The sequence below is a fragment of the Dipteris shenzhenensis genome, chromosome 22 (genome assembly GCF_047967505.1).
Source record: "Dipteris shenzhenensis isolate YYH24624 ecotype China chromosome 22, Dip_SZ_1.0, whole genome shotgun sequence".
Classification (NCBI taxonomy): Eukaryota; Viridiplantae; Streptophyta; class Polypodiopsida; order Gleicheniales; family Dipteridaceae; genus Dipteris; species Dipteris shenzhenensis.
In genome coordinates, this window is record NC_141617.1 from 4,308,936 (window position 1) to 4,336,561 (window position 27,626).

General features: G+C 47.1%; 1 protein-coding gene across 4 annotated transcripts in view; it reads right to left on the minus strand.

The window, feature by feature from the left end:
• The window catches only part of LOC147887637 (cilia- and flagella-associated protein 100-like), a 251,901-nt gene that overhangs the window by 46,283 nt on the left and 177,992 nt on the right, over nucleotides 1-27,626 (minus strand). For all 4 annotated transcript variants that reach the window (XM_087393883.1, XM_087393882.1, XM_087393881.1 and 1 more), the window contains 2 exons: nucleotides 5,140-5,295; nucleotides 4,721-4,915 (listed from right to left, as the gene is read on the minus strand). In XM_087393883.1, coding sequence (XP_087250009.1) covers nucleotides 4,721-4,915; nucleotides 5,140-5,295 — 351 coding nt within the window. The remainder of the gene's footprint in view (nucleotides 1-4,720; nucleotides 4,916-5,139; nucleotides 5,296-27,626) is intronic.

Sequence of the window (27,626 nt, forward strand, 5' to 3'; positions counted from 1 at the left end):
TAGCTTGTTTGCCTCTCACTGTGGCATCTCTTGTTAGCATGTTGGCTTCTCCGCTGGTTTTGGTATTGGGTTATTGGTTCCATTTTCAGCTCAGGCAATTAGTACATAGTCAGCATTCTCTGGGTGATTTTCTTGGATTTCAGCACACTTTTGCAATGTCAAGAGACCTTTTTGTATGCCAATGGCTTCTGTAAAACAGTTTTTGTTAACTGACCAGCAATTTTTTGTAACAAGCAGTTTAATAAAGTTTTCGGAGAGTTTCTTCAACTCCACTCTTGTAAAACACAATGGATCTAGATTGATGATACATTTGTAAGTTGGGTGACTCTGATATGTTTTCAATATGTCTTTTTGCTTCACCTATGACAATTTCTGTATTGAGCTAAGACATTCTTCCTGCACATCTTCAGCATGACCTATTCATCGGGACGGTGAATGATAGTGGCAGGGGAACTGTTGTACAGAGATCATGCACGACATGGTCACAAGCATGACACAAGTCATGGCGATGACATGGTCACAAGGATGGCACAAGTCATGGCGATGACATGGTCACACGATGACACAAGTCATGGAGAGGACATGGTCACCAAGGGGACATAGTCATCAGGAGGACATATCACCCAAGCACATGGTCATGCGTCAAGGGTCTTCATGTCGCACAGTCACGCTCTGCCAACCTCTACAGGCCTGACTCATTGGTGGCATAGATGTTCATCTGGCGGTGCCTTGTCAGATACAGGGTGGCTGCAGGCGGTGCATATGTACCCAAGCTGGCTGTTGTTGCAGGAGACATGAAGAGACTCATCGGCAAGATGGCTAAGGATGAGGGGACAGCCAATAAGAGAGAGGGAGGGGATTTCCCATCCGAAAGGCGAGGGTGAAGAGAGAAGATGAGGGGGATGGGGATTCATTCAGCATTGTATGGGGATTGAGAGTGAGAAGGAGAAAGGCTAGAGCTATGAGCTTGCCTGTTGCATTGTTATGGTGTATTACTACTGTGGATGAGTGATCTCTCATCTTTGTTTCGGAGAGGCTAGTGTATGAGGATCCCTTCATTCTATGATACACACTTGCTTGCGTTGTGCTCTTGTCTACCGCATTCTCCGTTATCTGTTATTAGCGTTGTTCTTTCTTATCTCCTTTCTGGGTTTGTTCTTCCTGTTCTAGCACTCAGCACTCCGTAGCACCTTCAACTAGTGTTGTGTCATAGGTTCACGCATCACGCAGTGAAGCGCAGCTTAGGTAGAGTTGTGCCATAGGTCTACGCATTATCCACTTCATGCTTCTCACATCAGTGACCTTAGGCCTCTCGTAACACCTCCAAAAGTGAGCGGACCTCCCCCTTAGATAGAGACTCTGGTTATATGGTGGTTCCCCCATTAGGTTCTTGTAGTGGGACTCAAGGGAATGAGAGTGGATTGATGAAGGGCACCGAGAGAAGAGCATCCCCTTCTTTCGTCACACAGTCAGAAATGCCGGGAGATTTCAGCTTAGCAATAGAGGTTGGAGGCCCTCCAAAGCTCCTCATTGGGATAGTTTTAAGATTTCTTCCGAGGTGTAGAAAAACTTTTGGAGGAGGGTCTGGAACTTCCTCAGGAATAGAAAGATCACTCTCTTCTTTTGGCTTTCTATGCATGGAGGGATTGTAGTGAACCTATGGAGATCCAAGTTTGGGATTGACCCTACTTGTCCTCGACGCCACGCAGAAGTGTCACCATTGCCTCTAGGAGTGCAGACAGGGGAGGACAATCTGGAAGGGTGTTGCTAGGATTATTAGCATATTTCATAGAGCACCCTTCTTCATGACTTGGGAATCAGTGGCATGGTTGTCTCTTACCAGCCCTTGGGTGTTTTTTGAGGGACATGACTCAGACTCAGCCTTCATTATACGATGAAACTCCATGGAGTCTTGTTCTCTCCATGGAGTCTTGTTCTCTCCAAGATGTTCCCTTCACTCCTTTCAGATCCGCTCATGCCTCAGTGGACATATCATGGGAGATTCTGCCTAGCATTGCAGATTAACATATTTGGAGGGCTAGATGTACAGAGGCGATGAAGGGTTCCTAGATTCACCCTTCCCAGTCGATGGCCAGTATATGGGCTGATACTATACACACATTGGTGGCAATCTGGGCGAGCATGCGGGGATCCTCCAGAGCAGCTATAGCCAAGAGAGGTACTTTTTTTAGAGTTTGGAGAGGATCTCCTTGCTTCTCTGAGTCTCCTTTAGGGTTGAGGTGGGACTTTCAACCTCCACCTTGGAATTTTGTTAGCTCGGTTTGAGCGGATTTTTTTCTCATGCATGGCATGATGTACTCCCGCATTAGAGCTTGGTCTTGCGGTTTTCATTCATACTTAATGAAGTGATCTTTTTGGAAAAAAAAAAACTAGTTCATGAAAGGATGTCTTTTGGTCTCTGCAATTATCTAAACATTTTATCAAAGAATGGTGACTATAAGTACTGGACTGGTGGTGAGTGACTTACGGACATACCCATGACAAAGCAACGGAGACAAAAGACTTGATTGGCAATTCATGGGTTATTGGAGGTGACTTCAACATGGTGAAGTTGTCTTTAGATGAGAAGAGGGGTAGAAAAGGAGGCATTCATTCTTTGGAGAGAAAGAAAGAAAGAAAGAAAGAAAGTTTATTAAAGTCTTCGAAAGATCAATGGGTCTATGAGACTGTGAAACATCCTGATATGAACAAGTTGATATGAACAAGTTGTATGGGTGGAGCTACTAAACGAGCATCCACTCCAATGCAGAATGCAAATGATAAGTGTTGTGAGTGCTACATAATCATGTCGGAACGATAAGTGTTTAGTGCTACATAGTCATGTCAGAATGATGATCGCCTTCCTATTTTGGTTCGATCACAGGGATGTTTATTTGAATGATGCCTTTCACACTCAGTCACTGTCATTGCTATTCTCGTGGTCGAACAGGAGACCTCAGATGCCCATCTATGCACGCATGGATAGATCTTATGTTGATGACTGGGGTTTGGATAGAGGTAGATCGGTAGCAGTGGCGAACATGGGAGAGAGAAGCCTTGCCTCCTCTGTAGGTCCTAGAAATCTTTTAAAAAGCTTCTACAGGATCATAAACAACAAATGGTAAGCCACCTCAAAGGAAGGGCAGGGAGAAATCAATAGATTGGTGCAACCTTACCCAAGGATTGGGTGGATATAGATGACAAGCGTATTGTTTGTTCTACTTGGATGGGGGCTTTCACAAGGATAGGCATTCCACTTCAGGTCACAAACTTTCGAGGAGAAAACGAGAATGCCTTGGCCTTTGATGTTAAGTCAGGTGGCAGGTTGACTAGATCTTCATATGATATTCTCCCTTTCAGCCTGCCAAGATCTTAGGTTATGTGGAGCATGCTAAGGATTCAGAGTGGCACCTAGATCCAAGCCCACGTCGTACTCTCTTGGGTTCATGGAAGATTTGGCTATATGGGTGTATGCCCATTAAGTTTTTACAGTGGGATCAAGGAGAGAGGGAGTGAATTGGTGTGGGGCACCGAGAGAAAAGCATTCGGAGAACTTTCTTATTTCTACTGACTTGTAGAGAGTCCTTTGGGGGAGACTCTAGAAATCCCTTAGGAATAGAAAAATCACTCTATTCTTTTGAATCTCTAGTCATGGAGGATTGCAATGAACCTGTGGAGGTCTAGGTTTAGGGCAGGGTCTATTGGTCCTCATTGCAGGTCTGCCAAGGAGTCAATTCATCATTTCTTATGAGACTGTAGACAGGCGAGGATCATTTGGAAAGGGATTGATAGGATCTTTAGTACCTTTTCTCCTTCTTGCTTCTACATGACGTAGGATTCAGTGGCTTGGCTTTCTCTTTTAGGGCCTGAGGCTTTCTATGAGAGGTAGGACGCTTCTTGGGCTATCTCGGTTCAAAGACATTTAGTTGAGTGGAGCGCTCTACATGATGTTTCCTTCTCCCCTTTCAGACCAGTGCATGCTTCTGGGTATACATCTTGGAAGATCGTCGTGACTATTGCAACGTGGCGTATCTGGAGAGCTAGATGCACAGAGGCATTGCATGGATCTCACGTCCATCCTTCTCACACCATGGCCACTACTAGTTTCACAAGTTAAATCAAGGGATTTGGATTACCGTTGTTCTTTCTTTCTTTTTGGCTGGAGCACCTAGTTGTTTTGGCCTTCATGGCCAAGACTTGCACAACTGTGGAAGGATTTTCCACATTTCATTCAGCTTAGGTTGCTTTGGCCCATGAACCAAGTATTAGGGCAGCCAAGGGAGTTTTTGTTTCACTTTAAATAGGGGTAGAAAGCAAAAAAAAGGATTTAAAAATGTGGGGAATGAGTGTTAGGAATCATAGATCTCTTAGGCTCATCAGCTGAATCTACCTAACAGAAAGATAATGCTTTGGACAGAACCTAGAGTTTCATTTGAAGCTGACACCTTCAATAGTCATTATAAAACCTTTGCTTTAGATTTGCTATATACACCTCTCAAGATTTTAATATAAATCTTAAGTTCTTTTATCTCTCTATACAAATATGCAGCAAGATGGAATTCAGAAGGGATAATCTCAAGTTCTCATGATAATCAAACAATATTACCTTTTTCAACAATAAATAAACAAGATAATTAACTTGAGGTCACTAAGAATAATAATTATATTCAAAGAAAAATCTAAAAACTCAAGAAACCAATGGTTGGGCCTTGCTTACGACCTCAATACTAGTCAGCCTCTGCAATGTTCCTTGAGATGGATCATCCTCTAATCCGCACCTCATATAGATCTCAGATACTTTTGTGGCTATTTCTTCAAAAGAAACATCATACTTTTTGTCAGCGATATTTACATTCGTCTTGTTCTGTAAATTGCTCTGCCTTTCCTCTTCAGTCTTTATTGCTAATTTAAGTGCCTGCTTGCAGAGCATTTTGGGATTAATGAATGGAAGGAGATAAGTCAAAACGTAGATTTACAAGTATCAGAAAAATGATTGATATTTTAAGGTATTTGAAGGAAGAGTGACAGAAAATATCCCTATAGGAAAAACAAACATACAATTTGTATCCACATACATTGAATAAAAGCCCCTAACTGTTTGAATAGGTACTAGCTGAAATTGGACCAAGAAACACATACCTCCAATTGTGACCGTAGACCAGAGATTTTGAGCCCGTTCTTTAGCTTGGTATCATTAAACCTTGACTTAAGGTCCTCCAGGGCAGTCTCTATATCTTGAGATTCTTGCATCAAAACAAGGTTCTTTTCTTCTAGCTCTCTAAAGATCTCAAGAAGCTAACCTCATCATGCAAATGAACAGTGAAAATATTAAAGAAATGTTAATCAAAATGGCTCTCTCTCTCTCTCTCTCTCTCTCTCTCTCTCTCTCTCTCGATGTCCCATGGGCCCATTTTGGCCTTTAGTGGACAATAATACACTTTCTTTCTTTCTTTCTTTCTCTCTCTCTGTGTCTCTCTGTGACACACAGATCACTCTGCAGCATGACGCACAAGGCATCGAGGGGACACACAGATCAGTCTGGGTGACCTCCTGTCATTGTTTAGACCCGGGATACGTCCCACGGGAGTCAGGATGGCTCTGGTCTTGCGTCGAGCCTCGTCCAGGAGACCGAGACGCACCCCTTGATGGGCCCCAGTGTCCCATCACCGGCTATGCACTAGCCAGGGCGACATGACATACAGAGGATTCTGCTTCGCTCCAGTCCTTTTCTTTTCATTGTTACATCCAGATGCATTTGATTATGTATGATCAGACTTAGGATTCGATGATGCTCATTTCAGTAGCTCCACCCTTACTGTGATTTGTATCAGGTTTTCTTTCAGTCTCATAGACCCATCGGTCTTCCGAAGACTCTAATAAAATTTCTTTCTTTCTTTCTTTCTCTCTCTCTCTCTCGGTTAGGGAGTTTGGAGACTCAGCAGCAGGCAGAGCTCGGTTGCCATGGTTAGCACTTGCATCTTCTATGGAGTTGGCACGATCTGGGGCCCGATACTGCTGGTACTTCAGACTCACTAGGTGGCTCACATCTCTTGGACTAGACATGGATAGACTGCCTCCCTTCCGATACAGCATAGATGCCCCTCATCTCGAGTTGACTCGCCACGAGCTTAGTCAGGTCACGAGAGCAGACTTGCTGCAGCTTCATACGTACCGCACTTGGATTTATCCCACGCAGCTTCCGACGAAGATGGCCACATATCGTGACCACTTCCTTCGGATCTCAGAGGATGGATTTGTCATTCCACCAGGCTACACAGGTATCCACATGTCCCACTCACTGAGGATTGCCCTTGGCCAGCTTAGAGTCTCTTCGCATCAGCTCGAGATAGAGGCTGGTAGGATGCGACGCATGGAGGATGGACGGCGTCCAGGCCGAGAGACCAGGATCTGCCCTTGTTGCACCATGGGAGAGGTGGAGTCAGAGGAGCACTTCATTTGCAGATGCCCGCTATATTATGAGATCAGAGGGAGATTCCACTGTCTCTTCACGGATGGCTTTGGACCTCTCTCACGAGTGATGGATTATGAGGATCAGCATTGCCTAGCTCTTTATGTCAGGGAGGCCACTATGCTTCGACGACACTACCTCAGAGACCATCAGCACAGACCGGAGCGTGATAGAGCCCAGCCCGATAGAGCTCAGACACACGCTATACCAGATGACAGGTATCAGGAGGAGCACGAGGAGGTCAGAGCTCACACAGGACACATGCCTCCACCCTGTGGATGTACATATGAGATGGTTTGTAGACGCCGCAGGATCTTGTTACATAGGGGACGTACTCGCCGCTTCATCTCCAGACGATCCAGGATGATGGCAGCTTTTCGGAGGAGACTTACTCATGGAGATCTCGCCCTACCAGCCGCTCACCTCACTTTTGCTCAAATTTGTACTCTCATAGCAGGAGGCAGAGTCGATGGACAGGATTTCCAGTATTATTTTGGTTCTCAGACTCCGTGATACATGGACTTGTATCTTTGCATTGACATATTGTACTCATCCCCCCATTTTGCACCCAGGGGCGGTTTCCTTGCATCTAGCTTACTTTGTATTTAGGCTCGGATTTGACATTATGTACTTTCACTTGCATTGTATTGCATAGCACTTAGATGATATTCGACGATGCCTCTTCTTTGTGGCACGTTGATTTTGTGCTATCTTGTACGCAGAGTTCTTGATGTCCCATGGGCCCATTTTGGCCTTTAGTGGACAATAATACACTTTCTTTCTTTCTTTCTTTCTCTCTCTCTCTCTCTCTCTCTCTCTTTTAGCTTTGTACACAGAGACACATCAAAGCCTAGAGCACCCTTTTCCGGTCATTAGTGGATACACGTGGGAGGCAGAATATCGAGATGAGATCCGGGAAATAGGAGTGGGGATCGGGAAGATTTGGCGGTACTATACAGATCATCAGTTGCCGAGAAAATATCCGTCGAGAGGCTAGATACACACTTCTAGGCTTTTTTTGGGTTTGGATCTGACACCCTTCCCAAGAGGACCTCTTCGCCGTAGTCTGTTACTATCCCCCTGAGACCTCACACTTTGCTCAAGACCATACACAGCCCTGTACCCAGACGTCATGGATTTTTGGAGCCGCGGGAAAGTTCTTTGTTGGGGACTTTAATGAGCAAGGACCGGTACATGACAAGTATCACTTCTGGATTTCCACAATGATTCTATCATACTACTAGATGTTGATCTAGATGAAGCTGGGATGTCCTGATTCTATGCAAACAGACGCGAGCCCTATAACATCTTATAGGCATGCATTATTGGATATGGGTAGGATACATGATCTTATCATCTATAATACCCCAGATCATTGGCCCTCTTCAGGTGGTTTCACTTGTTTCCCACATGCCGCGGGGGGGGGGGGTGACTATCTTATGGGATCTCCTTCCTCCACCTCTCACATATCACGAATTTCTATGTTTCACCACGACCTCTAGGAGCAAATCACATGTATTTGTTTTAAAGTATGTCCACCCCATAGCTTACTAGGCACACCATACAGCACCACCCATACACTACAACCTAAAACCCGAATACTCCACGCGCCTCTTCACTCTACTCACATACATTGACCACATACTACTCCTAGAGAATCAAGGCACTCTGATTACAGGCTTTCTCCATGAGGCTGCCCTCATCTTTCCACACACCATCCGCTCCACACGTCCACCAGTAGCTTGTAACACTTGCTATGATGATGAGTGTAAGGCTTTACGTTGGCAACTCAGATTTGAGGCTAAGCGATAAGAACAACTCCTAAAAATGTGAAGTCTTTTTCAAACTATATTTGGTGGTAGCTTATCAGAGGTGGGATACAAACCTCTAGTTCACCCCATGGATCGAACTCCCATTATGTCTTCAATTTTTGATATTTTTTTTTCAAAGAAAAGAACCTTCTATTAATGCTCGAAAGACTTCATACAAAATAGCAGCCCCGAAGGTGCTGAATATGGAAAAAACTGGAAAAGGCTGAAAGAAAAACCAGCCTATTCTAGAGAAACCCACTTCACTGCCTAGGGGATCTCTGGTACTGGGGCTAACAGCCAACTGGGGAGACTATACAACCAGCGAATCCCTCGCGGAGTGAAAGTGTAAAAACCTCCTGTAGGCCAAGCCTCGATCGCGCCTCGCGACGACAATCGCCCTAGAGCCTAGGGTCCCACGCTCCCAGGTGGAGCGAAGGGTGTAGATGATATCCTGCTAGAGGTAGCCGAGGGTGGAACCGGCCATCACCAGACTACAGCGAGCAACCCAAATGTTCCACGCTACTACCTCCCATACGTTGTCCTCTGGAGGAGGAGGAATGAGACTATCAGGGGGGACCGCCTCATGGAGCTCTATCCACTAAATGCTCTGACCCTGCATCCGGTAAGCTGGAGAGATCCCATCAATCTAGAACGTGTGTCCTCCCTCAGTCAACCAAGCCACTATCCCGCATGTGTAGTCCCTTTGAAGGCTCTGCATACGGGTCATAATCCTCAGGGCTCCCATCTAAATCCTCACTGCGCTACGACAGCTCCAAAGGTAGTGAGGGATCGCACTCCAAAAAACCAGCAGAGTAGCAATGACACTGCCCCTCCACCCGCATCTACTCCAACCAGGGGCCGATGGGCAAGCCTCCGTGAGCAGCCAGCTAGAAGAAGGAGATCTTCCTCGGCCGCAAACTGGACCCAACCGTGTCCAAAACTTGGAACGGACCTCCCAGGGCACTCTCTAGGTCACCGAATTCCTCTCCCTTGAAGGGGTCCACATCCAAGAGTCCATTTGAAGCCTCCTTCCAATCCGTGTGGTGTAGGAAAATAAGGGCACCTTGTCCACCTGCTCAGCAAGGCCGCCCTTGGAGGGCCAGAACCACTCTCTCGGATCCCACTAGACCTCCCTCAAGGGCCTACCTCCCAAATTCAGAGGTGCGATCTGGGGGCATCCTGCTCTGAGATACTAGAAGGATCAATGTGCCACTCCTTCCCCAAATGTCCCACTACTCTGATCATCTGCCAATGAATCCCATCCAGACTCCCATCCATCTCTAGGTCTCTCTCAGTGAGTGTCTAGAGTAGGCCTCCAGGTCCTACACAAAAAAAATTCGGCTGCGTACTACCTCGCTGCATCATCATCCTCAAGGGGACACTAGTCCGAGAAAACTAGCCCAACCATCTGTTGTCCATCCACACACGAAGTCCCTCCCACCAGGACTCAAGGATGGCTAGGTCAATCCCTCTCATTCACTGCCCTGCCCCTCGCAAATGCGCCAAGCCGCCAAGCCTCATCTCTGCCTCCATGGGTAGTCTTCTTCATCTACCAAAGGAGCCGGCCGGTCCACTATCCCACTATGCCCAACCAATGTGAGTTCTTTGCCCAAGTATGTGCCCCTCATGATCTATGATCTCTAGGTACCAAACAAGGGGTTGACACTTGAACTCCTCGCTGCATGTGAGCTAAGCACGAATGAGGCCCCCTGCTAATCTCTACTAGACCCTATGGAGGCTCCTCATCAAGGGAGAACCCTTCCTCGTAAGGGCGCCTCTGAGAAGATCCACCTGTGTGAATGTTGCCACTACCCCCCAGTGCGTGGGGTGTTCCTGAGAAGCCCTCGCTATAAGAGGAGCTTCTAAGGCTCTACACCTGGGGTGAGGCCGCAAACAACCAAGTTGCCCAAGAAAGCTCTGCTCTGCATCTCCGGATCAATGATACCCAAGCCTCCCAATGCCTGTGGCATGATCACCATTTGCCAAGCGACCCGGGCTCTAGTATTCCTCGTGCCGTTCAATCCTGCCCAAAGGAAGTTCCGAGCCATCGGTCGGAGCTGGCCAATGCACCCTCTGTGAAAACACCAGCAGGAGGCGATATACCAGGCCATGGCAAGAACGACCTGGTTTGCCATTAAGGCACAGCCCACTAGGGAGAGTTTGACCGAGCTCCAATAGAGAAGCTTGCATCGAACACTCTCAAGGACCGGGGCAATCTGCTGCTCTGTTGTAATATAAATATGAACCTAGCATCCGAGGTATCTTGCTATTTGGCCCCATGGTATCCATCGAAAGCCAAAGTCGCTCACCCACTCTCGAATCTTCTGTGTCTCCTCACAGCCTATGAAGAAACCTATGGATTTTGTCCAATTGATATGCGCACCCGAGGCCTCACAGTAGATAGCCAGGACTCCCCTGACTCTTCTCCAAACTTGTTGTGGTGCCCTCTACATACAAGGCCGTGTCATCTGTAGACTCAGAATCCAATAGCTCCTCCTGTTTGATTGGGAGCCTCAACCCTATGAGGCGCACCACCTATGATCTCAAGTAGTACCCAAAGCCTCCGAGGAGAAAGTGAGCGAGAGGGAAGCCCTAGCGGACCGAGCGAGAGAGAGGAAAGGCCTCGCTTGTGTGTCCTCCGATAAGCATCTGACCAGAGCTCCCCGCATAAAGTGCAAAAACTCTTCTGATCCATCTGTCTTCTGCGAAACCCAATCCCCGCATAGTACCCTCCAAGAAAGACCACTCCACCTTGTCGTAAGCCTTCTCAAAATCCCAGAGAAGGATGGCCAACGGTTGTGACTCATCCCTGGACCAATCCATTGCCTCCTGGAACATGAAGATGTTGTCCAGGATGCTGTGCTCCTAAACGAACCCAGTCTGTGTGTCGTGAATGATGTCAATAAGATAGGGCCGTAACCGCAAACTCAAGACCTTAGCAAAGTGACCGCTCTCCATTGCCGGATGTCTGACCTATCTCCCCCTTTCGGGATCAAATAGATCCACCCCCTGCTTAGGGACTGAGGAAGGGAGCCTGTGTCGAAGATCTCTTGGCAAGCGGGGCGGAAAGGGGTGGAGATGATCTCCCAGAAGTTCCTGAAGAATGCCGGAGTCAAGCCATCCTCGCCAGGACACGTTTGGGTCGAGAGAGCCTTGAGGGCTTCCCAAAGCTCCTCATCCGTGAAAGGATCCTCCAGACTGCTGCTCAAATCCAGCGAGACTACTATCGAAACGTAATCCCAAACTACCTCATGGGCTACAAAACAAGTTGGAGTCATCCTCTCTGTTTGAAAGAGCTAACTATTAAAACCTAAGGTCAGGTCTAAAACCAGTGTGCATGACACCCTGCAAATCCCGAAGACACTGCACCTACGTGCCTGCCGATTTGGGCCGAGTGGTCTGAAAGAACTCCTTCGTCATCTCGTCCCCCTGCTGTACCCATCAAGCTCGGGAGGAGTGATAGGAAAACTCAGGCTGCCGAATCTCTATGTCCTGAAGCTCAAGGCGCGTGCTCTCAAACCTGCCACTAAGCCACTAGGATCCTGGGTCCTACTCCTTGTGTTACGCTCTAGCTACCTCGGAAGAATCAGTCGACATTTCCCTTAAGGATCTACATTTGTAATATATGTGTTTGCGCTTCATGTAAATGATCGGGAGGGAATTAATGTCAAGGTCCTAGGTGAGGGCTGATAGCACTAGACTAGGTGGATTTAAGGTTAAGGGCCTAATGCAAGAAATGTGCCTAGGGGCAAAGGATTTCAAAGTATCCCAAGTGAGGGGTTTTAAAAAAAAGATGCATTAGGAAAGGCCCTATAATGATGGCATGTGGCATCTAGATCCATCTAGGAAGATGGGGCTTGTTGGAGTTAGTGAGAGAATGAGAAGGGACCTTCACGTATGTTTTCAGATTTTGATTTTCTCTGTGTGTACTCTCACGCTCCAGCAAGGTTGGCTGGGTGGAAAGTTATGGGAGGGAATTTGTGTACTCTCACACTCCAGCAAGGTTGGCTAGGTGGAAAGTTATGGTGCTAGCTCCCGTGATTATCAGTAGTTAGTTGTGAGAGTCTGTAACACTTGGTATCCGAGCTCGGGGAGGCGAGCTTGGGAAGTGATAGCGTGAGGCTTCATGGTGGCCAGCGTGACGTGATGCAGAGCGTTGGAGACGGTACCAGCGTAGTAGGCTGTGACGAAACTTGGAGCGACGTGTTTGGCCAGTTGTGATAGCGTGGTGATCACCGCAACATGAATAAAGAGATTCGAAGGTTACGAGTTAAAAGGGCTTGCAGATAATTCATGGAGGCGTAAGACCTTCAGATGATCAGGGCGTAGCGGAAGCCCGTATGGTCTTCTGCGGTACCAGTAGGTTGACGGCGCAAGATCACGATTCGAGAGACGATGCAGTAGCGGATTATGGTTTACTGTTGGTCATCGATCGCTGCTTGGAATAGAGACTCAACGGATGGTTAATGGTTTGGCATTCAACCACTAGTTTGCTAAGAAGGCAGAGAAATCACGATCTGATTGGGGTTCCTTAACATCGAATTCATAGACCAAGGAGCACTTTACCCATTTTCCCCTTTGTTTTTGTCATTTCTGTTTTGTTAGAAACAGATTAGGTTTTCGTGGGTTGCCAGGTTGCATGAAGGAGAAGATGCCATAGATGTGTTAGTAGTTGTAGCACACTTGGGAAATTTTTTTTTGGCTTCTCCAAAAAAATTTGTGGACAGGTCTTTGAGACTATGCTTGTGTATATGCTTGTGTGCTTCAGTCAGAGTTGATTTGCAGGAATTTCCCTAGTATAGGAAAAAGCGGTATTTGGGTTATGCCTGTGTCAAATGCCTAGTCAGTGTGCATGTGGGATTGCAGGTATTCCCTAGAATAGGGAATTGTGTCAGAGTGCCAGTACACTGAATGTTGTCAGTTTGTAAATACAGTGTTCTAGTGGTGTTTTTTTTTTTTTTAAAAACCCACAAAATAAAACAAAACACCCATTGATCTGAATGGAAGCAGAAGAAGGAGCTTCCAGGATGGACCCTGTAGAGTCAGGAGTCCGGCCGACCCAGTAGGTGTCGTGCCCAGTAGTTCACACCTTATCTGACAGGATTGCATTACTTGAGGATGCCTTGTAGCAATTATTAGTGCAACTTAGAAGAGTGATACACAGTATGTCTGCCAGACCTTCTCGAGATGAGAAAGGAAAGGCTCCCATGGAACCGGAGTCTAGTGTCCATACGGTCGACCCTAGGAGGGCTAAAGTACCTAATATTGCCAACTATAGGCCGAAAAAGTATTCTGGTCGGATGAATGACCGTAGTTCCGATATCATTGAGACCCGGTAGCAGAAATGGGACGAGGCGTTCGCCATTTGTGAAATCAGAAATGATATCAAGAAAATCTGTGATGCCACCCACATGTTTAGTGAGGCAGCGGATAGGTGGTGGATTAAGCAACAAAAAGATGGTATAGCATCCACTACCTAGGAGGGGTTTAAAAGAGAATTCAGAAAACACTTCTTACCTCCTGACGAAGCATCCCGAGCTTGGGATCAGTATAGAAACCTTTGTCAGAGAAATTTGACAGTGGCAGATACACTGATAAGTTTCGAGAGAGCGTAATGAAGGTTGATGAACCCCTACCTCAATCAATCCAAGTGAAAGATTTCATATTTGGATTGAATGATCAGATTAAAATGGAAGTTCAGGCTAAGTATGCAAACACGTTGGATGATGCAATAGCCATAGCCCTGAACTATGAAGATGCCAAGGGCAGCAGGCCAAGTGGGTTTGCGCAGGTCGGAACCCAGTATGGGTACTGGAACAAATCTAGGTTTAAGAAGAAGTGGATTAGTAAAGGGAGTGGTTCTCAACCGAGTGGTCAAGCCAAGCAGGCGAAACCGGCTGAAACTCCTAAATCAAGTACCACCATTGGAGTGAAGAGAAAAGTAACACCAATGGCAGCCCGGGCTTGGTCAAAGTCTCCCTTAAACCCAGAGCAAAGCGAAAAAGCAAGGAGAGAAGGCTTGTGTTTTGGTTGCCTTCAGCCTCATCAGTGGAAAGATTGTCCACGAAATAAGGATCGTCGGATGGCCGAGATGGTAGTCTCAGAATGCGACGTGAAGTCCCAGAGCGGAACAGATGCAGATTCAGCTAGCGGGATCTTCTCAGAGGTCAGTATCTTGTTTGTTATGTGTGTCTGTTGCTAAGCTAGTAACGAGTGCACCTGATAATATCCTATCTAAGCCTGCAGCAACGGGGTATATAGCCTTTAATGATACGGAGTTAATTAAGATGAAAGGGCAAGTGGCCAACATGATGTCATTGTGTTGTTTGACTCGGCATCAACTCACAATGTAATTAACTCCAAGCTCGTGAAGAGGCTGAAGTTAAAGACTAGCCCATCTGACTATGTGTATACAGTCAGGATGGCAGATGGAAGTTCAACTAAAGTATGGGACCAAAGGGTTACCCAGTTGGAGCTTCGTATTCAGGATTATGCTGAGAAGCTTGATTTTGAAATGACTAAGCTTGCTCATGCAGATATAGCCCTGGGTAAGGCGTGGCATTCTAGAAAGAATCTAGCCATTGATTGGAAAAAGCATATATATCAATTCAAGATGACTGATGTGCTTTATGTCTTACGAGGTGAGAAAGATATACCTCAGGGACCGTTGGTTTCCGTGATGGAAATCCGAAAAGCTCAAGAAGAGTTTTTATTCCTTTGTATAGCATCGGTAGAGCCGGTTGATGATTCTTCAGCTAGCACCGATGTTGCGCAAAGTGGTGAAATGGCCAAGCTGGCTGATCTTACAGCAGAGGAGTTCTCTGAATGTTTTAAGGATGAGCTACCTTATGGGTTACCTCCAGAGAGGAATGTTCAGCATAAGATCGAACTAATCCCGGGGGTAGAACCTGTAAATAGACCTCCCTATCGAATGAGTTTTACCGAAGAAGCGGAGGTGCAAAGGCAACTGGAAGAATACTTCAAGTTGGGACAGATTCAACCAAGTTTCTCACCCTTTGCTTCGCCAGTGATATTAAAGAAGAAAAAGGATTATACGTTTTGCCTCTGTATAGATTACAGAGCATTGAATAATATCACTGTTAAGCACAGGTATCTGATGGCTCGGATTGATGATTTGCTAGATGCATTACATGGAGCCATGATTTTCAGCAAGATAGATCTCAAGTGTGGCTACCATCAGATCCGGATTAGAGCCGAGGATGTGCATAAAACCGCTTTCAGAAGCAGGTTTGGTCATTATGAGTTTTGGGTAATGCCCTTTGGACTTACCAATGCTCCTCCTACATTCGTCATGCTTATGAACGATTTACTACGTCCGTATATCGGAAAGTTTGTAGTACATTTTATTGACGATATTCTCGTATTCAGTAAAAGTATTACTAAGCATCACGAACACTTAAGAATAGTGTTGAGTACTTTGAGGAAAGCCAATCTTTATAAAAATAAAAAGAAAACTATACTGTGTATGGTTAGACTTGAATATTTAGGATTCATAATTACTCCAGAGGGGGTAGAAATGGATCCAAAGAAAGTGGCTATGGTACTAACTTGGCCAATCCCTCAGAGTCTGACCGCTTTGCAATCATTCTTGGGATTTGTCCAATTTTATCGAAGGCATATCAAAGGATATTCCGAAATAGTATCGCCATTGACTGATCTGACCTCAGATAAAGTACCTTTTATATGGGGACAAAATCAACAAGAAAGTTTTAACGCCGTGAAACAAGTTGTGGTTTAGGACCGGTGTTAAAAATAGTTGATCCCCAGAAACCGTTTTTCCTAGAAACCGATGCAAGTGGCATTGCGGTAGGAGCGGTTCTTCTTCAAGAGGGAGGGCCAGTAGCCTTTGAAAGCAAGAAGCTTTCTCCCTCTCAGCGAAATTGGCCAACTCATGAATTGGAGTCGTATGCTGTTATCCATGCTTTGAAAACATGGAGGCATTATCTATCTGGTTCAGAGTTTTATGTGGATGTGGATCATGATACTCTGAAACATTTTTGTAAACAACCTGACTTGAGGGGCCGCCAAGCTAGGTGGGCAGAGCCCATGCAGGAGTTTAATTTGACGATTCGGTACCGAAGAGAGAAGGATAATAAGGTTGCTGATGCATTGTCTCGCATTATGCACAATATGAGTTTTACGGTATTAGAAAGTGCTCTAATGACCGAGATTAGAGAGACTCAAAAGGTGGACGAGTTTGTCCAGAGCTTATGGCCTAAAGCTCATGTGTTTAGACCCGGGAAAGAAAAGGATGACCTGGCATCCAGAAAAGGCTAAACATATGCAAAAATATACCATAAGGGATGGTATGCTGAAAAGAAATGGCAAGGTTGTAGTACCTAGTCAGAATGATCTTAGGCAGAGAGTCATTCGACAGTGCCATGATAGCCCATGTGCGGGACATCCAGGAGTCGAGAAGACATATGATCTCGTGAAGCGAGATTTCTTTTGGCCAAAGATGAAAAAGCATATTCATGAATATGTGACACGGTGTTTCTCGTGTCAAGTAAGTAAGGCAGAACGGGTGAAGCCACCCGGACTTTTGCAGCCCTTGGAAGTACCACTAGGTAAGTGGGAGAGCATTTCCATGGACTTTATTGTGGATCTGCCTTCGACACAAGGAGGGTATGATTCTATCCTTGTGGTGGTTGATTGTCTAACCAAGATGGCTCACTTCATTCCGACTAGAGAGTCTGTTAGTGCCCCACAAGTGGCGGATTTGTTTATTAGACATATATTTTGTCTGCATGGATTGCCTAGATCCATAGTGTCAGACAGAGATGTTAGATTTACCGGTCATTTTTGGACAGCGGTATTTGAGGCACTAAGGACTGAGTTGGGAATGAGTGGTGGGGATCATCCTGAAACGGATCGTCAAACGGAGAGAGTCAACCAGATTTTAGAGGATATGCTGAGGGCATATGTGTCATTGAGGCAACATACATGGGACAAGTGGTTGCCATTGTTAGAGTTTGCCTACAATGATAGAAAACATTCCTCTACGGAGTTTAGTCCATTTGAATTGAATTATGGTTATAGACCAGCAAATCCAACTACAGTTGGAATACCTCAGAGAGTGCCTAGTGCCGCGAACTTTGTGGTTCAGATGCGGGAGATGCTAGCACTTGCGAGAGCTAATATCGCCAGGCTATGGATAGAGCCAAGGCGTATGCGGATGAAAACCGGTCTATAAGAGAATTTAAGGAAGGAGAAAAAGTTTTTCTCAGAGTTCCTTCGCACGTAAGTCTTTGACTACAGGAGAGTGTGCTATGTTATCACCTCGATATTGTGGGCCGTGGTTAATTCCAAAGAGAATGGGCAAGGTAGCCTATAAATTAGAATTGCCACAGGGTTGCAAGGTGCACCCAATGTTTCATGTTTCTCGTTTAAAGAAATTTTTGCATGCACGTACTAATCGAAGGTGTGGTTTTATTTCAGGAGATAGAGGATAATGCAAGACGCAAACCAACAAGAATCCTAGACCGAGGAACAATCCAAGTGTGAAATCAGAAGATACCCACGGTGTTGGTTGCATGGCATGGTCAGCCTCTATCAGAAGCTACCTGGGAATCCGTATACCGATTGCGGAGAGTGTTCCCAGACTTTATCATCGAGGACGCTGATGTCTGAAGAGGGAAGGAATGTTACGCTCTAGCTGAGGTGGCATGATGTTACGCTCTAGCCGAGGTAGCATGACCTCGGAAGAATCATTCGACATTTCCCTTAAAGGATCTATCTTTGTAATATATTTGTTTGCGCTTCATGTAAATGATCGGGAGGGAGTTAATGTCAAGGTCCTAGGTGAGGGCTGATAGCACCAGACTAGGCAGATCTAAGGCCAAGGGCCTAATGCAAAGATTGTGCCTAGGGGCAAAGGATTTAATGCATCCCAAGAGGGGTGAAATATTGCATTAGGAAGGCCCTATATGGACGACATGTGGCATCTAGATCTATCTAGGGAGTTGGGGCTTGTTGAGGCTAGAGAGAGAAGAGAAGGATTTCACGTATGGTTTTTTTGATCGGAATTTCTCTGTCTGCTCGTCCGCGTCAGTAGGATTTGGCTGGGAGGATATTCATGGTGCTGCTTCCGTGATCTGCAGTAGGAATAGATAGTTGTAGATAGTCTTTACATTTGGTATCAGAGCCCAAGGCTACGAATTGGAGGGGACTGCACGACGATGACGAACGGGATGAGTGAAGTGTGTGGGAGGATGGAGTGATTCGGCTGCTCATAAACCCCATGCAACGGGCAGACTGCAACGACGCTACGATGTGACGACGAAGTTGCTGACGATGCCCGTGATCGATGACGGACGTATAACTGTTGACGCTCCTGTAACTACAACGGAAGGGGGGGCGTAGCTGGAACTCGGGAATTAGGCAGGCCCTTTGACGTTGACAGTCCGTGACCGACCTCAGATCAATGGAGATTCCATGCGGGGCATTCGACGAATATTGAAGTGATCTATGACGGACAGAGGCTTGTTGACGGAGGCTTCTGAGTCGTTGTTGGAGCGTGGGGATCCTGTAAGTCAGTGTTTAATATTTGGGATCATCACCACCCGTGCGTTTCGTCAAACATATTGCACGCTTGGAACGCAGAGGTGACGCAGAGCAGTCTGGCTAGCCCATGATCTGCTTCCTTGGCACACGTACACTCAGAGATCTCCAACGCCACACAGCCTGCTTGTAAGCCGTGACTGGGGCGACGATCCAGCAACACTCTGGGACGCAGATTTGGCACAGGAGTGCAGGGCCTTGAACAGGGTAGGCAAGTATAAAAGGTCGCACAAACACAGATCAATGTCGAGGGAGATCCAAGGCTGCTGTGACTGCGGACTGTTGGCGGGATTTGCATGGAACCAAGAAGTGGTGAAATCGTTGATGACCAGGGAGCTTTCTTTGACCTCCATTAGTTTCGTGTTGCTTTTTTTTCTTCTCGATTTAGTCGGGTGATGCTCAACTTTCATAGACAGGATCTCGTGAATGATCAGCCTGCATGAGGTGTTCATGTTGTAATAGGGACAGATTATGCCTGTGCATATGCCTGTGTGCTTCAGTCAGATTCAGTTTGCAGGAATTTCCCTAGTATAGGGAAAACCACGGTCTGAGATATATGCCTGTGTTAAATGCCTGATCAGTGTGAATGTGGGATTGCAGGAATTCCCTAGTATAGGGAATTGTGTCAGACTGTTAGTACACTGAGTTGTGTCAGCTTGTAAATACAGCTTTCTAGCGGTGTTTGTTGTACTCAAAGTTTATGGCGACCCACCAAGAGTCACACCTGGGTCACGTCATGGTCACCTCAGCAACATGCCAAGTTGTTAGACCTTGGTCATACCTAGTCGCAGCGTGTTCACATATGTTCACATCTTGGACACATGGAACAGACTTGGACATGACTTGACATGGAACAGACTTGGACATGACTTGACATGGACATGACTTGGACATGACATGGACATGACTTGGACATGACTTGACCTGGACATGACTTGGGTATGACGGAAACAATACATAACCGAAGAGTGCCAAACCTCAACCTCGACTCACCATGGTCAAAGTCAATCAGAGGGAAGTACTGGCGCAATGGTACACGGGATACACCTGTTGGTGCACATGGGAAGCAGTCCAACAATTAAGAGGCATAGGTGGTGCACCAACCCTCTCAACCAACTAGTGTCAGGAGCACATGGAATAGACAGGAGAACACATGGAGCACGGGATTCACTGACCCTTCCTTTCCTGCTTTCCTTCTTGCCTCGTCATCAGCTCCCCTTCCCATCCTGCTTCCTTTCTTGCCTCGTCATCACTCCCCTTCCTACTTCGTCATCAGCTCCCCTTCGTGCTTCGTCATTAGCTCCTACTTCACCTCTTGTTTCTTCTTCATGCTCGAGAAGAAGTCCAAGTATAAGCCACAGTTGCCCCGAGATAAGCTCTTCATCCCTTTCTATACCGCCATGAAGTCTCAGGCAGCCTCTGCAGTGCACATGACCTCACCCATGCCTACAGCCTCTACAGCTGGGCCGACTCCATCAGCAAGGCCGACTTCATCAGCAGAGCTAACTTCATCAGCAAGGCCAATTTCATCGGTAGGGCCAATTTCATCGGTAGGGCCGACTTCATCAGCAGGGCCGTCTTCATCAGTGATGCATCCCCATCTTGGTCCGGACATCACTATCATCTCGGATGGAGAGCCACCACAATCAAGACAGCAGCGGGGGGCTCTTTTCCACTCTCAGAGCTCCAGTGCCTCTTCTTCCGACCATGGGGGCTCAGATTACACCCCCTCTGCACGAAGACCACATTCAGAAGGGTCGGGTGGGCCAACAGAGATACAGAGCCCTTCGATAACCACCCCTCCTCTCTCCCACATTCGGGTTATGTTTAAACCTCTTCTTGATCCAAACCTCAAACTATCCTCGGTATTGACATCTTCCGAGATCCAGGCCAACAAAGATACAGAGCCCTTCGATAACCACCCCTCCTCTCTCCCACATTCGGGTTATGTTTAAACCTCTTCTTGATCCAAACCTCAAACTATCCTCGGTATTGACATCTTCCGAGATCCAGACCCTGGGTCTAACTGAGTTCGACAAGGTCATCTTCCCTCCTGTGGATGTGGAACTGTGTACAGGATTCATTAAATCTTATGACTCTGTCACAGACACTTTTGAGTTCATGGGCTCCAGGCAGCTTCTCACACCCAATTTGGTCTCACAGTACATGGGGCTCCCTGCTCTCCCTATTCAGCCTCCTTCCGACGATTCACCACATCTCCTTTCATTCCTTTCACAGTGCAAACCCAACAGGAGGAGATATGATTGCAAAAAGGTTTTGGAAGGTGAAAGCAGAGAAGCAGTGATCACACGCTACTTCTTCACTCACTTCTATTTAGCACTCGGGCATTACTACATCACGAAAGGTATCCGTCTTGCTCTCAATGCTCTCTTCACCATCACTCAGTATGATTTTGCATCCCTCTTTTATTCAACATTCCGGGCCACTGTTCGAAATCGCACACGCAGAAGCACACACACCTGGACTTGTGGACCTCACCTCACCTACCTCTTGCACCAGTGGCGGGCTGCAACGCCTGCACTCTTTCCTCCACCTTCACATACTTCATCTTCTTCTCACCGCCCACCCTCCGCTCCTATGATCCCCCACTTGAGATCAGCTCCACTAGCCCTTAGTGCGGCCTCAGCATCCTCGGCCTCTGTTGCATCAGTCTATGTCCTCTCTTCCTCTCCAGTCTCCATACCCACTCTTGCTCCACCCACATCTGCAGCACAGGTTTCTGAGCGATCCCCTCTTGGGCCAGCCTCTGGAGCTTTGCCATCCGTTGCTCATGCAGGAGTCTCGCCTCTCCATCCATCCCCTTCGAGGCAGATTTTGATTTCCCTGATGATGTTCTCCCGGTCACTCCCCTGCCCTCCTCAGGTCTCACCCACCATCGAATGAGATTACCACTTACCTCCTCTGCAGTCATGACCATTCCCCCTCCGATCATCTCATCAGGGTCAGTAGGGTGCAAAGATATGCACATTGGCCCCCCAACTCAGGGGGATCCCTCGACAGAAGTTACGGCAGCAGGCACCTCTGCCTTGGAACCCCTTGATGGAGAGGCATCAGAGCGACACAGGTTATTGAACTTGAATCCTACTTTGGGAGCCATTGGTGATGCGAAGACACCACCCCGGGTGTCTCGACGACTGACCCCTGAACCAAGTATGGAGGCTGCTAAATAGGACTTACTGGAAACTCGACCTGGCGAGGTTATTTTTGCTAGGGGTAAGATACCTTTTCAAGCGGATTGTCCTCCACTTCTTCAAAATGATATGTTGGATACCTACTTCGCATCTTCCTCAGGAGATCTATTCACCCATGAGGCCCAGATAGAGGAATAGAGCCAGGAACACAAACGACTGCTGTATGCATTAAAGCGGAAGCGGTCTCCTGTTTGCATGGAGGAGGAGGACCTGGACCAAATTTTCACACTTCCCTTGCAAGAGACAATCGCTTCCATCAAGAAAGTATCCCAAGCTCCAAGTTGTTACCTAGACATCGACACACTGGCTCCAGTGGCAGCTCTCGAGGACCCAGAGCAAGAGGGGATGAAAGCAGCCTTCGAGGAATATGGCGAACTCATTGGCATGGCTGACCGAATGACCTATCGGGACAGGTATGCATGGGTTAAAAGATCTCTTCATATGGCTCAGCGCATTATAGATGACAGCTTCATTCAGATGGGTGCCTCCCTCTTTAATACTACGGGTCAAGTTTGCAAGCTTCTGTCATAGAAGCAACACCTCCGCTTGGAACATGAGAAGCAGGTAGCCAGCATGCATAAAGAATGGGATACAACATTGCAGGTGAAAGAAGCGGAGTGGGGAGCAACTCTACAGGCAAGGGAGGCTGCGTGGAAAACTCAGCAGGACGAATTTCAGCAATGTCTTGCAGCAAAGGAGGCAGAGTGGACAGCCAACAAGAAAGTTTTGGAGGACAATCATTCAGCCCAACAGGCTCAGGGAGCTTGCAGCCCTACAGGACAGATACACCTCACTGGCTGAGGATAAGCATACTATGGATCAACAGGTGGAGGTGGTGCGGAGTCAGATGAAGCAGATTCTCGAGGAGGAGGACCATCTCCAAGCTTCACATTCCAAGTTGCAGGACAACTTCCATGGGCTGCAAGCTGAAAATGCTGCTCTCAAATCTCGATGTGATCATTACAGGTCTGGCTACCACAGATATAAATCCAAATACGAGGACATCCGCAACCTCATGGACACAGTCGAGGAAGAGGCAAGGACCAGCCCCAGAACATCAGCACACCCACCACACCCACCCCCTCCCCCTCCCTGACCTTCATCTAGCAAGCAGTAGCTCCTGGATCTTTTAGTTCGGCATTTCTTTTTGCGAGCTCTGTCCATTTGGATTCTGCAGTCTCATGTAAATAAGGAATTTTGGAGTTGTATGGCCATGAGCCAATTTTTTTTTCTAAGTTTTACAGTTGTATGGCCATGAGCCTGTTTTTTTTTCAGTTTTACAGTTGTAAGGCCATGAGCCCTTTCTTTTCAGTTTTGGGATATCAACCACAAGGTCACTTTCTTATTTGTAATTTATACTTAACTTTCTCTCACACAGACCCTCAGTCATTCACCGGGACGGTGAATGATAGTGGCGGGGGGTCTGTTGTACTCAAAGTTTATGGCGACCCACCAAGAGTCACACCTGGGTCACGTCATGGTCACCTCAGCAACATGCCAAGTTGTTAGACCTTGGTCATACCTAGTCGCAGCGTGTTCACATATGTTCACATCTTGGACACATGGAACAGACTTGGACATGACCTTACATGGAACAGACTTGGACATAACTTGACATGGACATGACTTGGACATGACATGGACATGACTTGGACATGACATGGACATGACTTGGACATGACTTGGGTATGACGGAAGCAATACATGACCGAAGAGTGCCAAATCTCAACCTCGACTCACCATGGTCAAAGTCAATCAGAGGGAAGTACTGGCGCAATGGTACATGGGATACACCTGTTGGTGCACATGGGAAGCAGTCCAACAATTAAGAGGCATAGGTGGTGCACCAACCCTCTCAACCAACTAGTGTCAGGAGCACATGGAATAGATAGGAGAACACATGGAGCACGGGATTCACTGAACCAGGACAGCAGGCTGGAGTGTTGCGGAAGCCATCAAGGACAGAGCGGCCCACAAAGGGTGGAATGGCTAAGGATGGCTAAGGGTGCAAGAAGACATCCAATAGGGAGAAGGAGAGGAGATTGGTAGCGGGGGGTGGAGCAGAGGAGGAGAAGGTGAAGAGGGGGAAAGGGGAAAGGGAGAGGAACATTCTGGCAGGGGCGAGAGGCGTGAGTGAAGGAGTGAGAGGCTAGAGTCAAGAGCTCGCCTCGTGTGTATCTTCTAGGGGTGTACGCGTCATCTTGCTTTCTAATGAGTTATGCTACTCTCCGTTTCTGCTCGCTACTCAAAAATCTCTTTCCGTTGTGTTCTTTCCCCCTCCTCTCCCTTCACCTGGTACAACGGACCTGTGTCATGTGCTTGAAGTTCTTGCAGTTCATATCGAGGGTTGGCTTTTGTGATGTTGTTCCGCTTTGGTCTTCTTCTTGCTCACATCACTTCAGCACTTGTACCGCTTGCACATAGTTGACACCATCGACAAGCACTCACCTACATACCATCCACCGTCGCCTACATACCATCCGTGACACTTATGGCATGTCTTACTCGCTTCTCGCACCAGTGGCCCTAGGCCTCCGGTAATACTTCCGGAAGTGTTATGAACCCCTCCCCCTCAGACAGTGTTTTAAAAAAAAAGCAAACAAACAAACAAAACAAAACAAAGCAAAGCACCCATTGAACTAAATGGAAGCAGAAGAAGGGGATTCCAGGAGGGACCCTGGTGAATCAGGAGTCGACCGACCCAGCAGGTGTCGCGCCCAATAGCTCATACTTTATCTGGCAGGATTGCATTGCTGGAGGATGCCTTGCAACAGTTGTTAAAGCAGCAATTACACGCCAATGCGGGGCAGTCCGAACTTAGGAGAGCGATACAGAGTATGTCTGCCAGACCTTCTCGAGAGGAGAAGGGAAAGGCTCCAATGAAACCGGAATCTAGTGTCCATACGGTTGAGCCTAGGAAGGCTAAAGTGCCAAATATTGCCAATTACAGACCGGAAAAGTATTCTGGTCGGATGAACGACCGTAGCTCCGATGTCATTGAGACTTGGTAACACAAATGGGATGAGGCGTTCGCCATTTGTGAAATCAGAAATGACATCAAGAAGATCTGTGAGGCCACCCACATGTTTAGTGAGGCATTGGATCGGTGGTGGATTAAACAACAAAAAGATGGTATAGCATCCACTACCTGGGAGGGGTTTAAAAGAGAGTTCAGGAAACACTTCTTACCTCTTGACGAAGCATCCCGAGCTTGGGATCAATATAGGAATCTTCGTCAGAGAAATTTATCGGTGGCAAAATACACTGATAAGTTTCGAGAGAGTGTAATAAAGGTTAATGAACCCCTGCCACAATCAATCCAAGTGAAAGATTTCATATTTGGATTGAATGATCGAATAAAAATGGAAGTTTGGGCTAAGTACGCGAACACGTTAGATGATGCAATAGCTATAGCCCTGAACTATGAGGATGCCAAGGGCAGCAAGCCAAGTGGGTTTGCACAGGTCGGAACCCAGTATGGATATCTGAAGAAATCTAGGTTTAAGAAGAAATGGACTCGTAGAGGGAGTGGTGGTTCTCAGCCGAGTGGTCAAGCCAAGCAGGTGAAACCGGCTGAAACTCCTAAACCAATTACCACCATTGGAGTGAAAACGAAAGTAACCCCAATGGCAGCCCGGGCTTGGTCCAAGTCTCCCTTGAACCCAGAACAAAGAAAAAAAGCGAGGAGAGAAGGCTTGTGTTTTGGTTGCCTTCAACCTCATCAGTGGAAAGATTGTCCACGTAACAAAGATCGTCGGATGGCTGAGATGGTGATCTCAGAGTGCGACGTGGAGATGGAAGGAAGTCCCAGAGCGGAAGAGATGCAGATTCAGCTAGCGGGATCTTCTCAGAGGTTAGTACCTTGTTTGTTATGTGTGTCTGTTGCTAAGCTAGTGACGAGTGCACCTGATAACATCCTATCTAAGCCCGCAGCAACGGGATATACAGCCTTTAATGATACGGAGTTAATTAAAATGAAAGGGCAGGTGGCCAATCATGATGTCATTGTGTTGTTTGACTCGGCGTCAACTCACAATCGTCAACTCACAATGTGATTAACTCCAAGCTCGTGAAGAGGCTGAAATTAAAGACAAGTCCATCTGACTATGCATATACAATCAGGATGGCAGATGGAAGTTCAACTGAAGTATGGGACCAAAGGGTTACCCAGTTGGACCTTCGTATTCAGGACTTGTTACCTTATCACACGACCACCTGTCGACAGGCGTTGACCACATGACGACATCTGTTGACCACATGTTGACCATGTGTCAACACAAGTTAGCCACGCGATCACACGGGTTCATCCAGGAGTACTGTCCGAGGCTGTCAACCACAGGTCGACACAGGTCAACCACAGGTCGACACAGGTCAACCACAGGTCGACACATGTCAACCACAGGTCATCAAGAGCTGCGCACACGGAGAGTGAGCTTAGCACATGGAGCAGTCAGGAGTATTTATATTACACAGTGGTTCAGTGATACAGTGGTGCAGTGGTGCGGTGAACCAACTCACCTGCACATGGAGAATTTACACCATCGGGCTGGCGAGTCAGGGAGTCAGAAAGTCGCCGAAGCCATCAAGAGGTGCGGTGAACCAGCTCACCTGCACATGGAGAATTTATACCATCAGGCTGGCAAGTCAGGGAGTCAGGAAGTCGCTGAAGCCATCAAGAGAGCCAGCGGCGCAACGGCTATCCTCAACAGCTAAGGAGATAAGAGGATGACCAATGGGAAGAAAGAGGGGAGATTCTCAGCGAAGAAGGGACCCTCCAAGGCGGGGGATGAAGATGAAGGAGAAGGGAGAGAGAAAGGGGCGGCATTCAGCATTCGGCATTCGGCACGGGAGCGAAAGGAGGAGAGTGAGGAGAGATAGAGGCTAGAGCTACGAGCTCGCCAAGGAGCGAATGTGAGAGATTTGTGTGTACCCTTTGTCTACTATGGGGATAGACCTGTGTATTCTGGTGATTTGCGACTTGTGTATTCTTGTGACTTGCGACTTGTGACCTGGGGATACGTCCAGTGATATGTACATTGGCCAATTCGGTCACTTTCTCATCTCTCTTGTCTCTTCCGGATATGGGGATTGTTCACCAGTGTAGGATTTTCTTATTTTGCTTATGTTGTGGAGTTCACCGGTGATTGTCACTTAGCATAGTGCACTCTTACGTCGTCGTTCACTGCAGTATAGCATACGACACTCGCACACTACTGCACGGTGCGCTCTGCACGATCCATTGCATTAGAGCATTGCACAACTCATGCTTCTCACACCAGTGGCCTTTGGCCTCCGGTAACACCTCCGGAAGGATAGGAACCCCTCCCCTCAAACAGTTTATGGCGATCACGGTGGGACACTGCTGGTATTGAGTAGCACGAGAGAAGTCGTGATCTAGGGTCCTAGAGAGAGGTCTTATGCCGAGTAGTTCTGAAACCTTTGAAGGAGCTAGTGAGAGAACTAGGAGGTACTTGAGGAGAGTGGAGAAAAGACTTCCGGCAGACCAAACTAGGTACAAGAAGCATTACGTGCGACGTAAGTTTGCGAAGCCCT